Source organism: Astatotilapia calliptera, chromosome 16 (genome assembly GCF_900246225.1).
Source record: "Astatotilapia calliptera chromosome 16, fAstCal1.2, whole genome shotgun sequence".
Classification (NCBI taxonomy): Eukaryota; Metazoa; Chordata; class Actinopteri; order Cichliformes; family Cichlidae; genus Astatotilapia; species Astatotilapia calliptera.
In genome coordinates, this window is record NC_039317.1 from 26,121,225 (window position 1) to 26,134,774 (window position 13,550).

Below are 13,550 nucleotides of genomic sequence, written 5' to 3' on the forward strand. Positions count from 1 at the left end.
TCTGTAATATTTTCTGCATAGTTTAAGGTAAAGTGGATAAATTGAACTTTATTAATACGCCTCTGTTCTATAATGAAGGTTAGCCCTCGGGCTGCAACTACGTAACATATGTCCCCGAGTGTTTGTAGCCACAGGCTATTGGTCATATGGCCTCTTAGCTGTGTTATAGGTTTCCTGTCAAACGCAACAGTTCATTGGACTGGAACATTAGAGTCAGAAGAGGTGAAACGAGCTAATTAGTCTGAGTCTACTCTACACATTGATTCATTCAGTGTTTCAGTCTACAGTATTTAGTAGCACTTTAGCATTAAAGGACTGCAGTAATGCTGTAGGTGAAATAATAATGCAAAACACATCAAACTGAGAGCTAATTAAACAGTCCTGTTTTTACAGCTAGGAAAGCTCTGCACATGATGTAGGTGTTTGTTTTTGCATCTGTTGTTTAATCAAATACTGACTCAACTGAAATTTAGCCACTTGAAAGAATATTTCTGGTACGTAATACATAAATATACTGATGCAGAGAAAAAATAGGATAAAATAAAAATGTTAACATACAGTAAGCTTAACATTTTATCTACACAATTGATCTAAATCATTTTAAATCAAATATGTGAGCCTTACATTATCCTGTCCTACATAAAAGTAGTAATAAAGTAAAGAATTGATGAAGCAAGTCTACTCATACACACCGGGGTATGCAGCTGATTTACAGTCTCTGCTGTCAACCTTAAACTGCCACTGCGCTGCAGTTTGGTCAAATATTTTTGTGCTTCTTGAAGTTAATCTCTAAAATTCAACAACTTGAGATGATGATGAAAATAACGCTTGACACTGATTCTGCATCCTCATGCTGTGAAAGGAAAACCTCCTCTGTAAGTGATAATGTTAGATCAAACAGAGATATTTTATGTAAAGAATGCCCATCCACTGTAATTAGCAGAAGCTTTGTACCCTTAGGTTATTTCTGCTCTCTCAGCTGGAATGAAGGTATTGTGCTGCATGTACAGGTATGTGACGAGATGTGTGGGGTACAAAGGCAGCATAGTGATAAACGATAGCATACTAGGTAATAACAGTTTGATGCTTCCCTTTTCTCAGCCTTGTTTTAGTTTAAGTTAGATTAAACGAATACTTTTATGGAACTGTAACTCAAAGTTTATTTTAAAAAGACATAAATTGCAGAGCAGTGGAAATAAGCCCAGATTGGTTTTACTATTATGACCAAGTTGCTACATCATTTTCTCTGCATGGTTTTTAGTAGATTTTGATTACACTTCTTTGAAGGTTTTTAAGGCTCTTTTGAAACTAGGGTTTTATTTCAGCATTACTGGCCAAAGTGGAAATTTTGCTTCTCCAAGGCAATGTTTTGTGCGTCATAAATTATTGGGGGTAAAAAAACAGGGAAACACCTGCCATGAAGCTCCTGGCACACAGTTTCTGTGCTGATGTTAATGCCAGAGCAGGTGTGCTAGTGACTTGTAAGCACTATATGCCTCATTATTGAACCCTACTCTCACATAGATGTGATCATGGAATATCTACTCTAGAAGGGAAGAAATTTCACAGACTATCGAGTGGTTGCTGGTCCTAGTTGGGCTGTGCTTTAGCTTATTTCACTTATTTTCCCACACTGTCATCTGTACGGTTCAAAAAGAATGGTCCAAAAGAAGAGAAAATAACTAGTGAGCAGCAGTTCACAGGGCCAAAATAATTCATAACTCTTAAAGAAGAGCATCTCTGAACATACACCATGTTGAAACTTGACGTACAGTGGCTACAGCAACAGAAGACCACAATGAGTGCCCAGTAAAATGAGTCTAAAATTTGCACAGGCTCATCACATTTAGATAGTAACGTCTGATCTGATGATTCTTGATTTCTGCTGTTATGGTCAGAATTTCGCTTAAACGACATAAAAGCGGGGCCCCAACCTGCTTTCTGTTTAGTTTAGGCTCAGTTTAGGCTCATAGTGGTGGTGTAATGGCATGGGGGATATTTTCTGGGCAAACTGACAGATTTACATCAACATTATGATGCAATCAAGTCAATATAGATCAGACTGTCTGAGGAATGTTTCCAGGATCTTGTTGTGCCATTAAGACTTAAGGCAAAAAGAGGTTCAACCTGGTACTAGTAAGGTGCACCTAATGAAGTGGACAGTCAGTGTATTTTATAGTAAATGAGTTGCTGTAATAAGAAGGAGAAATCTTAATCTCTGAGTCTCTGTATGAAGCATACAAATGTAAGCACGTGGCTTTGTGATCGTGAGCCTGAACACATTAAAGCTACAATGACTGCAGCTGATTCATGAGATTCACACACCACCACCTTCTCATTAGGAGGTTGCAGTGACTGACGTGTGTGTTGTGGTGCATCAGGCGCAGAGATACAAATGCATCTCAATGCAAAGACCTTTATTAGAAGAATATTTGAACCAAAGACCAAGCTGACAGTTCACATTTAATCCTCTGTTAATGGATTTCGCTTCCTCTGTATTGTGACTCCAATGATTTGCCAACGCTCCTTATTTAGTAAATGTTGTACTCTTGCAGTTTTTTCAATAATTGTCTTCATTTGCCTTTAACTGTGTGGTGTAGAGGTTGATTATTTAACAGTGTGGTATAAAAGTCGATGAGTTCTCCTAGCTTACTGACTTTGCAAGATTATTTAGATGCCCAGTCTCTATATGTATTATTTATAATAGGGTGAAGGGAGCAGCTGCCATATAGCAAATGTGTTTCATGTGTCAATTACTGCTGACGAGTGTTGCTGTTCAGTCGAGTTGGATGTTGGGTAAGAAAAACATTTATATTTATACTGATAAAAAAAACAGAGAAAACAGAGAATGATACAGAAATCAGGATTTGATATCAATTTTTTTACCTGTATTAGCATCTGCATCAGTTTTTTAGAGGTTTTCATTATCTGTAAACCACAACACAAATGAAGGGTTATTTAAGTAAATTTCCAGGTATTTTGTTTTGTTTTGTTTTCCATTTGCAAAATAGTTTCTATTATTTATAAGACTGATGTTTTCACAGCAATTAACCATAATCATGTCAATAGAAATGATCTATTGAAGAGGAACAATTGCAGCTTTCATTCTCATAAACCTTTTATTAGGTAGCTTATGCCCAAGGTTAACACATTGTGCTGAAAATCAGGCCGCTAAACGCTCTGTGCTGTGTAATTTGATAACACTCATGTCAAGAGAAAACGAGGGTTTCACCTTGAGCTGGCTCATTCAGGTTGCTTTTCTTTCATTAAATGTGTTTATCATAGCATGTTATGAACAAAAATATGTTCTTTTTATGAGAATAAATTATTGGATTATTTGCTACTGATTATAATAATAATAAAAAAAACAAGTTTGTCCTTGAGAATAACTGCAAAAAGTAAGCACTTTGGATTCATTAGGGAGATGTACAGCTGTCGGCTGATATTGAATGGTATTACGTTAAATTTTGAAATCTACTGGAAATCTACATAAAATTAGTGCCATAAAGGTCACTTCTAATGACAAGAAGTATTTATCATTAGTTTCTGCATGCTGTTGGGGCACAAATAAATTTGAAATATTTTGAAATTAACAATGTATTTCATAACTTCTAGCTATTAGTATGTTTAACTTGGTAGATCATAACACTAAAGACAGCGGATGCTGTAGGATGCTTTGTTTCTGCCTGATCATCCCATCACTCTTTTTTCTTTTTGTTGCTTTTTTTGTTGTTATTCTGCAGCAATGTGACCAAGATACATCAAGAAACAGAAGCAGACATATCCTGCGCCCCGCAGCTTCAGATAACTCACCCTGTCCAGAGATGGTCCAGTCAGAGTCCTGTGTTCTTAATAGTACATGTTTCACCTACCAGTACAGAGTCTCAGGTAGGACAATCTGCACGTCATTTCTGATCTAATTCACGTTACATGATTACAACCTGTTGTTAGCCCCATAAACAAGATGGGTGCGTACCTAAAACCAGCAAAAGGTCAAGTTTACTTGCTATAAGAATGCATCCATTATCGTGGTATACTGCAAGGGACAAGATTAAGTCATTTTTAGTTATTTTGTAACACAGTGATACACAACAAAGTCCCTTTATCCAACAACTATAATGCCAGTATTACAGCTAAATAATATATTAATAAAAAATGTTATTATTTATTATAAAACTGCTTTAAAGATATCGTTTTTATAACAATGAAAAACCCATTTATAAAAGTGTTTTATTAAGGAGATCGCAAGATGCTTCATCAGGGATGAAAAAAGAGCAATAAAACACATTTCTCAACATATGCATAAAGCCAGAAGACAGATATATTGTAATTTAGTGTTAGTCATTCTCACATAAGGAGCAGGTAAACACCTGTGCATTCAGCTTAAAGGTAAGGCTACGCACTGGTTGGAGTTAAGTAGGCTAGCTATTTTTACATACTTTCTGCAAGTGTGGCAGCATGCTCATTTTTAAGCTGTAGAACGATCTACTTTTTCACAGTCTGTGGATTACTGTCAGATGATAACCAGCCAGATCTAGAATCTACCCACATAACATAAAGTTGTGAAACCTCCCTAACTCTTCCTTATTCAGTGCACCGAGCGAGTCTAAAGACAGTTCCCATACTAGAAAGCTAGATTTAGACCTTTTGACACAGATTTCTCCTGTATTGAAGTAGCAGTAATCATTGCAATAGCAATATAAAATATTTATCAAACTTTACAAAAGTATTATGAGAAAAATAGCTGTGATTCCTTTTGGAACAGCTGTTTTCTCCTTTTTTCATTTTTAGTGAATTTTTTTTACATTTTTCCAATATGGATGGTGCATAACACACTCAAAGAGAGAACAACTCAAATGTTTTAGTTAACTGAAATATAATAAACAAATAGACAGTTGCAGATTCATTTTATGTGGGTTTTGAGCTTTATAGGCACACACATGCCTGTATGCAAGAAGTTATCAGTAAGACTCCCCAGAATGGATTCCAGGATTGAAATAAAGTGAATTAATTATTAATTATTTCATTTAATTATTCATTAATAGTGAATAATTAATACAACTATTAATTGTTAATTATTCCCAGTGTAGCCAGAATCTTTTGCCTTTACCTAAATTGCCAGAGCTGGCTTTGCAGTGCATATGCTGTCTACCAGCAAATCCTTTGGTTTCAGTACACCAGACTGCCATCATACCCCATCCTCATCATCACTGAATATGGTTACACTGGTTCCCAGTTCTGTGCACCTCATTACCACTACTTCTGAAATAAACGTTAGCTCAGCTTTGAGTTAGAGACGCTCATCCCCATGAGAGACTACTGAGTACAATATTTGTTACTGCTTCATTTGGTCTGGTTGTTTGGGTGATTGGGATAGTTGTTCTGAGTGAATCTTTTTTATTATTGTGGTCTTGTGGTTGTGCAATGGTCTCAGGTCTCTCTTGACAAAGAAATCTTGATTTCATGGAGTTTCCTAAACAAAGAAACAGCCGAGTGTGAGCTTGTTGGGATTTGTGCAGAATGTTGCTGTTGTTGTAGACCAGTAGCGTTGACATAAAAGACGGTTTGACAGTGAGACTAATGAAGATATGTTGCTGTGTGCGTCTAGACTGGAGTACATGCCAGCTGAGTGAAAATGCCATCTGCGGTCAGGGATCACGTTTTCGTCTCCTGGACTGTATTCGCAGCGATGGCAAGGTTACGGAGGTGCAGAAGTGTGAGCAGGTAATCGCTGTGTAGACAATTAAAGATGTTTAATGTAAAAATGAAAAGTTTCATCACACATATATACATATTTTGGGTGCAAGTCAAATTCCAAAGCCATACAAGTTTTAAAAAATGCACAAAATTAACTTATAGTTTGCAAAATCTGAAATATTGACAGCTATTGCAGTGCAGCAGCTTTGCTTCTGTTCTCATTACTTATTTATTATTGAAAGCTCAGTTGCCCAATTTGATTAAGTGAAAATGTTGTATCTGATTTCATACCAACTTTGCCACTAAGCCAAACAGAACTTAATGTTATTGACTTTATTTGTGCAAAGACAAATGGCGCTCTTACGTTACTGTAATTGAATAACAGTAGACGTAAAAAGATTTCTCATTTTTGTGAAGCAAATGTTTGGGTAATCTCTGGCACATCCAGAATCATATTGCACTATCCACTTAATGCAATTTTAATGGGATGAATGTAGCAATGATGTTGTCTCTGTGTTAAATATAATGTACATTAACAGCTCAATAGCATCTGAAGGTTTTTTGTTAGGGTTTTATTTTCAGCTGCTGCTTTTCCACTGTCTGAAATGAACTGTAGCATATTTAAAATATGGAAATGAGTGCGCTCCCCCTTTTCTTGTTAGTGGAAATAATTAGCTAGCCCTCCTCTCAGATCTGTTCTTGTTTTCTACAGTTTGGTTTGATCAACAAGTGGATTCTAACAGAGAGCTGCGTAGTCAACTGTCCTGTCAGCTGTGTGCTCTCTGAGTGGTCGCCGTGGGCAGAATGCTCGCACAGCTGTGGGAGTCAAGGTAAAAACATCATGAGCTAAAAACCTTAACTTAAATTCATGGGAACAACAACCTGATAAACAGACACACGGTGGACTACATATGCAGCGCCTCATTATTCCATCTACTCAGGCATGCACCAAGATGTTGAATAGTGCATGAATACATTTAAATGCATTAAAATATTTACGCGTATGTGTAATCCAATGCCTTATTATGCAGGGGAACTCTGTGCACAGGTTGTGGTTTTTTTTCAATAATGTATACTTTACTTTTTCCTCTTTGTTTTATATTATGCACCAAGTTTATTTATTTATTTATTTTTTAATTAAGACTGGAAACTTCCTTTGTGACATTATGTTTTAACAATAGATGCGTCCATAAGTGTGAGCTCCATAGCTCACACTTGTGGACACCATAAATGATTCAGTGTTCCTAAATAAAATATATAGCTATACCACTCCGTGAGTGCAAACATGCAGCTGATAATCCCCAACCAGTGACACACTTAGTATCACTTTGTGCAAGTCATGTTGTAACCTCATGCAATATACAAAAGTAAATGATTAAACCAAAATGCATACATTGTTGCTTCAGCTTCCCAAAGTCAATCTCCCAAAGAGAATGCATGTTATTCTGCTAATTAGAGAGAGTCGGCACTGTCTTCTTCTTATGTTTATTAATTTTAATTTGTCACTCGCTAACTTTCTACTTGCAGTTAACCCCTTATCCCAATGAGCTCACACTAGCCCAGGCTTTCATCTGGGAATATAAACTCGAAATCCTTTCTTTCACAGCTCAGTCACTATTGCTGTGACTCTTTCTGCTACTATCACTTCATTCTCACACATTGTGAAACGCATTTCTCTGCCTCGATGAGGGATTTGTGTCGTATTTGTGTCGTATCTGTGTCAGACGACGCAAGGATCTTGTTTTGTCAGGATGCCATGGGAGCGTTAATGTTTTTGGTTTGATTTTTGAGATGGCAGAGCCGGATGTCCTTTTTGCTGCGTCTTCCTGCGGCTCTCGGAGCTCGGCATCTCTCCTGGCATTACATACACAGGCGCGCGCACGCACAACTTCTGCCAACTGGATGGCTCATGGAGGCTTACAGGACCCAGGCACAAGCTGCTTTTTTCCCTGCTGGCATTTAGCAAACTTTTCCTTTCACACATTATTAATGGCTCACTTGAATGAAGCACTTTTGTTGGAAACTGCAAAATCTGAGCATAAAGTGGCACAGTGACACAGATGTATAGTGCTGTTACACTAATTCCTCTTTGTCGTGAGGAAAATATTTTGTGAGCTAAAGAGCAGGCACAGCCTATTTTCACTACTAAATGAATCATCATCTCTCATTTCAGCCACTCATTGTATTAACAGTTGTTTTATGGAGTCTTATGTTTGTGTAGTGATCCATTTTTGTCTCTCTCAAAGCAATTGAGAGTATGAGCTGAACTAAGAGGATCAATCCCACTGTGTTCTTACTGTGTTTTAGCAATTAATGGAAAAAAGGACATAAAAGGCAGGCATCCAATGCAAATGCACTCTGCTCGATTTATTGTCACATTTGCATGTTTGCCTTGTGTTGTGTAGGTCAGTCTGTGCGCAGTCGGAGAATCCTTCAGGATGCTCAAGAGGAGGGTCGCCCCTGTCCCAACCAGCTCATCCAGACCAAACCATGCCCCATAAGGCCTTGCTACATGTGGGTGCTGAGTGACTGGTCCCCATGCACAGTAGCGGTATGACAGGTTTTTCTTCCTATATGTTGATGTTCTTTGCACTGTACTGCCTAACAGCTTTTTGTGTTTCCTGTGGTCTTCAGACTTTCAGCATCACATTTATCTAATATGTGTAGTTCAAGAATATGCTGCAGTAGCTGTTGCTTCTGTCATAGTTTTAAAGGAGTATCTCACATTCAGCTTTCCAATTTGGACTTGTCGCCAGCCTGCTGCAGTGCTTCAACAGAAAACGATATACAAATAGGTTAAAATAAAATTAAGAAAACCTTTGCAAATGTTTATTAATGTTGATTTATTGTGTCTCTGCAGGGCGCAGCATGTGGTGAGGGGCTTCGGAGAAGAAATCTATCATGCATTGTCCACTGGGGAAACTGGCACGAGTCTCCTCGTCAGCCAGTGAAGGAGGAACTTTGTGGAGACGTACTTAGGCAACGTATCCAACAAGAGATGGAGCAGCCCTGTTTTGTCCCCTGCCCTGGTAAAGCTGCATTCAAACATAGTGGATATACTGGATTTGATAGTTTTACACGAATATGTCAAAATTACATGACTGAGTGATTTTTTTTAATTACTGTAGTCCTTTTATATTCACCAAACAACTACATAATCATTGAATCCGTCTAACAACACAGTCAATAATCTTGTTTTTAACAGAAATTCATTTGCTAGGATCTGCCAATAAATTGTCCCTTTTTCCAATTGGCTGACATTTTCAGCCACTAAATAATTGCAGAATCAATAAAAGTCATAGCTTTACTAATGACCCTTGTAGCTCTACATTATCTAGTTTCGTCCTGTACAGTAGCAGTACAGGGCCTGAGCTCAGTAACTATGAAAGAGACATATTTTATAATCAATAACCTGAGAACACTTTATTTCTTTGCACTGCATTATGTAACAATACATGACTCCGTAAGGCATGAAAAACCATCATCTGCTAATTGAAGCATTTAGCAGATCACATAGCTGAGAACAATCCCAGAGCTTATCACAGCAGTTTAATGCCTATGGGAATTCTGCGCACAGAAAGCTTGTTCAAATGTGAATGTAATAATTTTCCAATAAAAAAAACAATTATTAGGAGAATGAAAGTGCATTTTCAATACATTTAGTGTTTACTGCAAACACAGTGTATGTAAAATATAAGGAAAAAAAACGTTTTATCCTATTTGCATAACAGTTTGTACACTGAGTCGCTTTGAGTTTAACACAAGCTTCAAATGATGTTGACACATGGGCGACAAAAACCTGAAGAAGTTGTGTGGTTCTAAAAAACTAACCCATCTAATTTAATCATTTAAAACTATTTTTCCGATGTAAATGGATTTAGGGGGATTTTATTACTTAGCACATCTAAAATCAAGAAAAAGAAAAAACATCTGTATGTACAAGGATTATAAAAAATTATATTTTATGGTACTAGCACTGAATAAAAAAAAATCTGTACCAGTTGTAATTCTATAGCATGTAATTCAACAGGTTTGAAATACATACTATAGTGCACATATGCATGGGTCATTTGCACACCTTTGAAGGCCCCTTTGCTCAGGGGCGTAATTTCCAGGGGGCTTAGGGGGGTTATGCCCCCCCCCAATAATCAGATCCAACCAATAGAACCCCCCCCCAATAAAATTATGAACTACCTTGCATAAATAGCCTGTTGATTTTCTTTACTCATTTCAGTTAACAGCAAAATAGTTAACATAGTTATACAAAATAGCATGTATAATCACCCCCCCAATGTTCAGCACAAAGTTACGCCCATGTTATTGCTGAATGGTATATACCGATTTCTGAACAACATCTAGCCAACATAATTTTAAGAAAAGCATTGCTTATTTTAGAAAGACTATGCCAAACCCCATTCTACCTCTATAATAGTACCGGTACCTTAGTATGGCTCTGTAAACCTGTTGTTTATTGAAAAATCAGCATTGTCTCTGACAAAGAAGTCTGCAAACTGTTGAGAACCTGAAATTTATCATTCATCAAGTAAGTATGAGGGGAAAAAAACCTTGTGAAAAGTACAGTAACTGGTCTCCCCCGTTGCTGGCATGAATTCATCATGAGCATATATTTTTCATCTTTTTTCAAATATAACTGCTTTGTGACTTTATATCATTTCTGACATTATTGTGATGAAATAATTCTGTATCTTGGACTAATGCTAGCCATAGCTTGTGAACCTGTTCAACTGTATCGAGTTATTTTTTTTAAAGTTATGATTTCTGTCCAATCAAAGACAAGTTTGTCAGCTGACATTTCAGTCTTAGACAAATCCCATTACTGGACTGCATTACTTTAAAAAATGAATATACCTCTGCTTATACCATGTGTATCTACACTAAAGTGTGAGGTGATGTTTTGGAGACTCCAGACTGCATTGTTCAGTACAGTAAATGTCACTGTGTCAGTGTGCTGTTTGCAGTGCACATCACACCACATGTTGGTCACTGTGATGGATAACGATAGCAGAGCACCAGTGTTGGTAGAGTAACTGTCTGTAGCTGTAATGTAGCAAAAAGAAAAACATAAAAATAAGAAGCGATGGTGAATCTTGGCACTGCTATGTGCTCTACCTCAGCAGCCTAAAATGCAAAAACTTGTTTTAAACGAAATCAATTTATGCAAATTTTCTGGTAGACTTTTTCGAAATTAAGGCATGTTGCAGCTTTTCAACCTTGTTGTCTGTAGTAAATTAACACTGCATGTATTAATTCAAACGGAAAATGTAAACAACATAATAGTAGACTTCTTGCACGACATGCTGTTAGTTTGTTATTTTGGTGAGGATATTGGGAACCCCTACAATGAACCTTTGTCATGATTTTTTATTGGGTCTGTGCATAGAAATTGATTAAGCTCATTGTTGTAAAAATCACTATAGCAACAGACAGACAGTGTATCATTGTTAACTGACATTCAACTCGTGTTTTTTTTATTTAGGCCACAGTGTGAATGTAGAATTTGCCTTAACCAAGAGAGTTACTGGCCAGCTGACAGTTTTGACCTGCTTCACTTGTCACTGTCTGCTTTTCCACCCTGCGAGTCTATAATGAAGCATTACTGTCTTTAGGCATATGCTAGCTGAACAAACTCTATAGAATATATTTGATTTTCTCTCTGTTTTTTCTTTTTAAAGAGAGAGTCATTATGGTAAAATCACCACCCCTCAAAAAATGACCTCCTTATGCATGGCTACTTCCATGTATGGCTTTTGTTAATTTGTGCTTTGAAGAGAGCGAGCAGTGCTTGCTTTTGTTCATATGCCTCTCACTCTCCTCTGATCCTCTCCTTGATTCATCACTCAAACCGCCTTTGCTCTGAGTCTTGGCTCGGGATCAGGAGTGTTTGATGGCAAGAGCAGATGTGTGTGTATGTGTTCATGTAAGTGTTGATGTGATGGTGGCAGACGCAGAGTAGGGGCCAGAGGAGGAGTTGTTGACATGCTTGTGATGGGTGTGTGTGTGTGTGTGTGTGTGTGTGTGTGTGTGTGTGTGTGTGTGTGTGTGTGTGTGTGTGTGTGTGTGTTTGCTGTATACTGTAGCTATTGCTACAGCATGTTTCCAGGGTTCTAGCAGCATGAGTGAAGAGCTGATAGACTGTATCCATATAAAGATGAAAGATAATGAGATGTTCCAATCCACAGACAGTTACTAATGGGTGTTCAGGGCAAAGAATCGGAGGGTTGTTCTGGCTGAGTAGCTGAGGCTGTGGGTGATATTATCACTACAATGTGACCCTATCAAGAAATACAAGAGATATTTGTGTTTGACATTCAAAAACCAAACAGATTTTATCCTTTAAAAAAAATATTCCAAACTAAACCAAATGAATTTTCCATCTCCTTTGAGACACATTTCAGTATTGGGTTTTACCTTTACAGTCCAGCTTGGAGTTATAGCTTGTATTGTATAATTTATAACTCTGGTTGGTCTATTACTTCTGAATACCCACTGGGCTGTCTGAGTAATTTGTTTGTGCATTTGTTACATTATCAGCCGCAGATGTGTGCTGAAGTTGTTTTCGATCTCTTTTTAATGTTCCAGGAGCTAGCAGGGGAGCCAATAAAACGATCCCTGAAATAGTGTTGGCAAGCTGAATATAAACCACCCGCAAGTATCTGAAAGGAGAGTCTGACAGTGTTATTGACCAAGTTGTGCTATCACTGATGTTTTACTGTCTTTTTTTCCCCTCAGGAGACTGCCATTTGACTGAGTGGTCGTCTTGGAGCTCGTGCCAGTTGACCTGCCTGGAGGGGCGGAGCTTTGAAACCACCGGTCGCCAAGCGCGCTCCAGAGCCGTGATTATTCAAGACATGGAGAATCAGGACAGCTGCCCTCATCAAGTCTTTGAGACCCAGCCCTGTAAAGGTACTCGGGATGCCATGCATTTTCCATGCAAAGTCATACCAGCATCAGGTCGCCAGTGTCAGGCAAAAGACGACTTTCTTCTTTCTTCCTGACAGTGACTGTTGACCAAAATGCACAATAATTGATCAGTTAAATGCACCAAATACTAGCAGTTTGGTAACAACTACTTTGTAAAGGATTGAGCTAAGAACATTCAGAACAGCTGCCATATATCACCAATGCTTCCCTCTCCACAGCAGCTCATGTGTGCATTAATGGGTCATTTAAATGGACAAATTCCTTGTTACTTCTGCATCAGAACAACTGATCACAGAGTCTCTCAAACAGCTGATGAATTTACACTGGTCAGTGAAAATTAATTAATTAATACTGCAGAAATATGTTCTTTCCACTACAAATACTGTTAAAAAATAATATTGTGCTAGTGTCGTATAAAACTCCAACTCCAGATTTTGAAGTTTGCTCTCAAATCCTTTTTTCCTCCTTTTCTCAGGGGTGACCTAAATATTTGTGGCTAAATTCTCAGGTTTGTGCTGCAGTTCAGCTGAGTGCCTGGTGTTGGTTTGATGTGTTGGAAAGGTGTTGTGCCTCCAGCCTCCTCCGTTTAATGAGCATGTTGCAATCTCTCTTGTCAGGACTTAACAGACAAAGTCAGCATTTTCTCTAGCAATTACAGAGCTCATGATCGCCACTCCTAAAAATAAAGTAAATATTCTCATAGAGCTGGGCGATATGAGATTTTTTCATATCACGATATGTTTTTTTCATTTCAGGCGATAACGATATCTATCACGATATAAGCCAAATAACTATATTTGTAAGATTTAAATGTGCCGTTGCTCACAAGTAAAATGTGAAATAATCAGCAGCTTGTTTTTAAATATTTATTTCCCATAATAAGTTCAACAGGGTAGATGTACTTAAGGAAC

The 13,550-nt window shown here is 37.7% G+C and overlaps 1 protein-coding gene across 1 annotated transcript in view; it reads left to right on the forward strand.

Moving 5' to 3' along the window:
• Positions 1-13,550, forward strand: part of LOC113007991 (thrombospondin type-1 domain-containing protein 7B-like) — a 28,435-nt gene that overhangs the window by 1,996 nt on the left and 12,889 nt on the right. The window contains exons 3-8 of the mRNA XM_026145083.1: positions 3,744-3,888; positions 5,609-5,724; positions 6,410-6,527; positions 8,103-8,248; positions 8,558-8,726; positions 12,448-12,621. Coding sequence (XP_026000868.1) covers positions 3,744-3,888; positions 5,609-5,724; positions 6,410-6,527; positions 8,103-8,248; positions 8,558-8,726; positions 12,448-12,621 — 868 coding nt within the window. The remainder of the gene's footprint in view (positions 1-3,743; positions 3,889-5,608; positions 5,725-6,409; positions 6,528-8,102; positions 8,249-8,557; positions 8,727-12,447; positions 12,622-13,550) is intronic.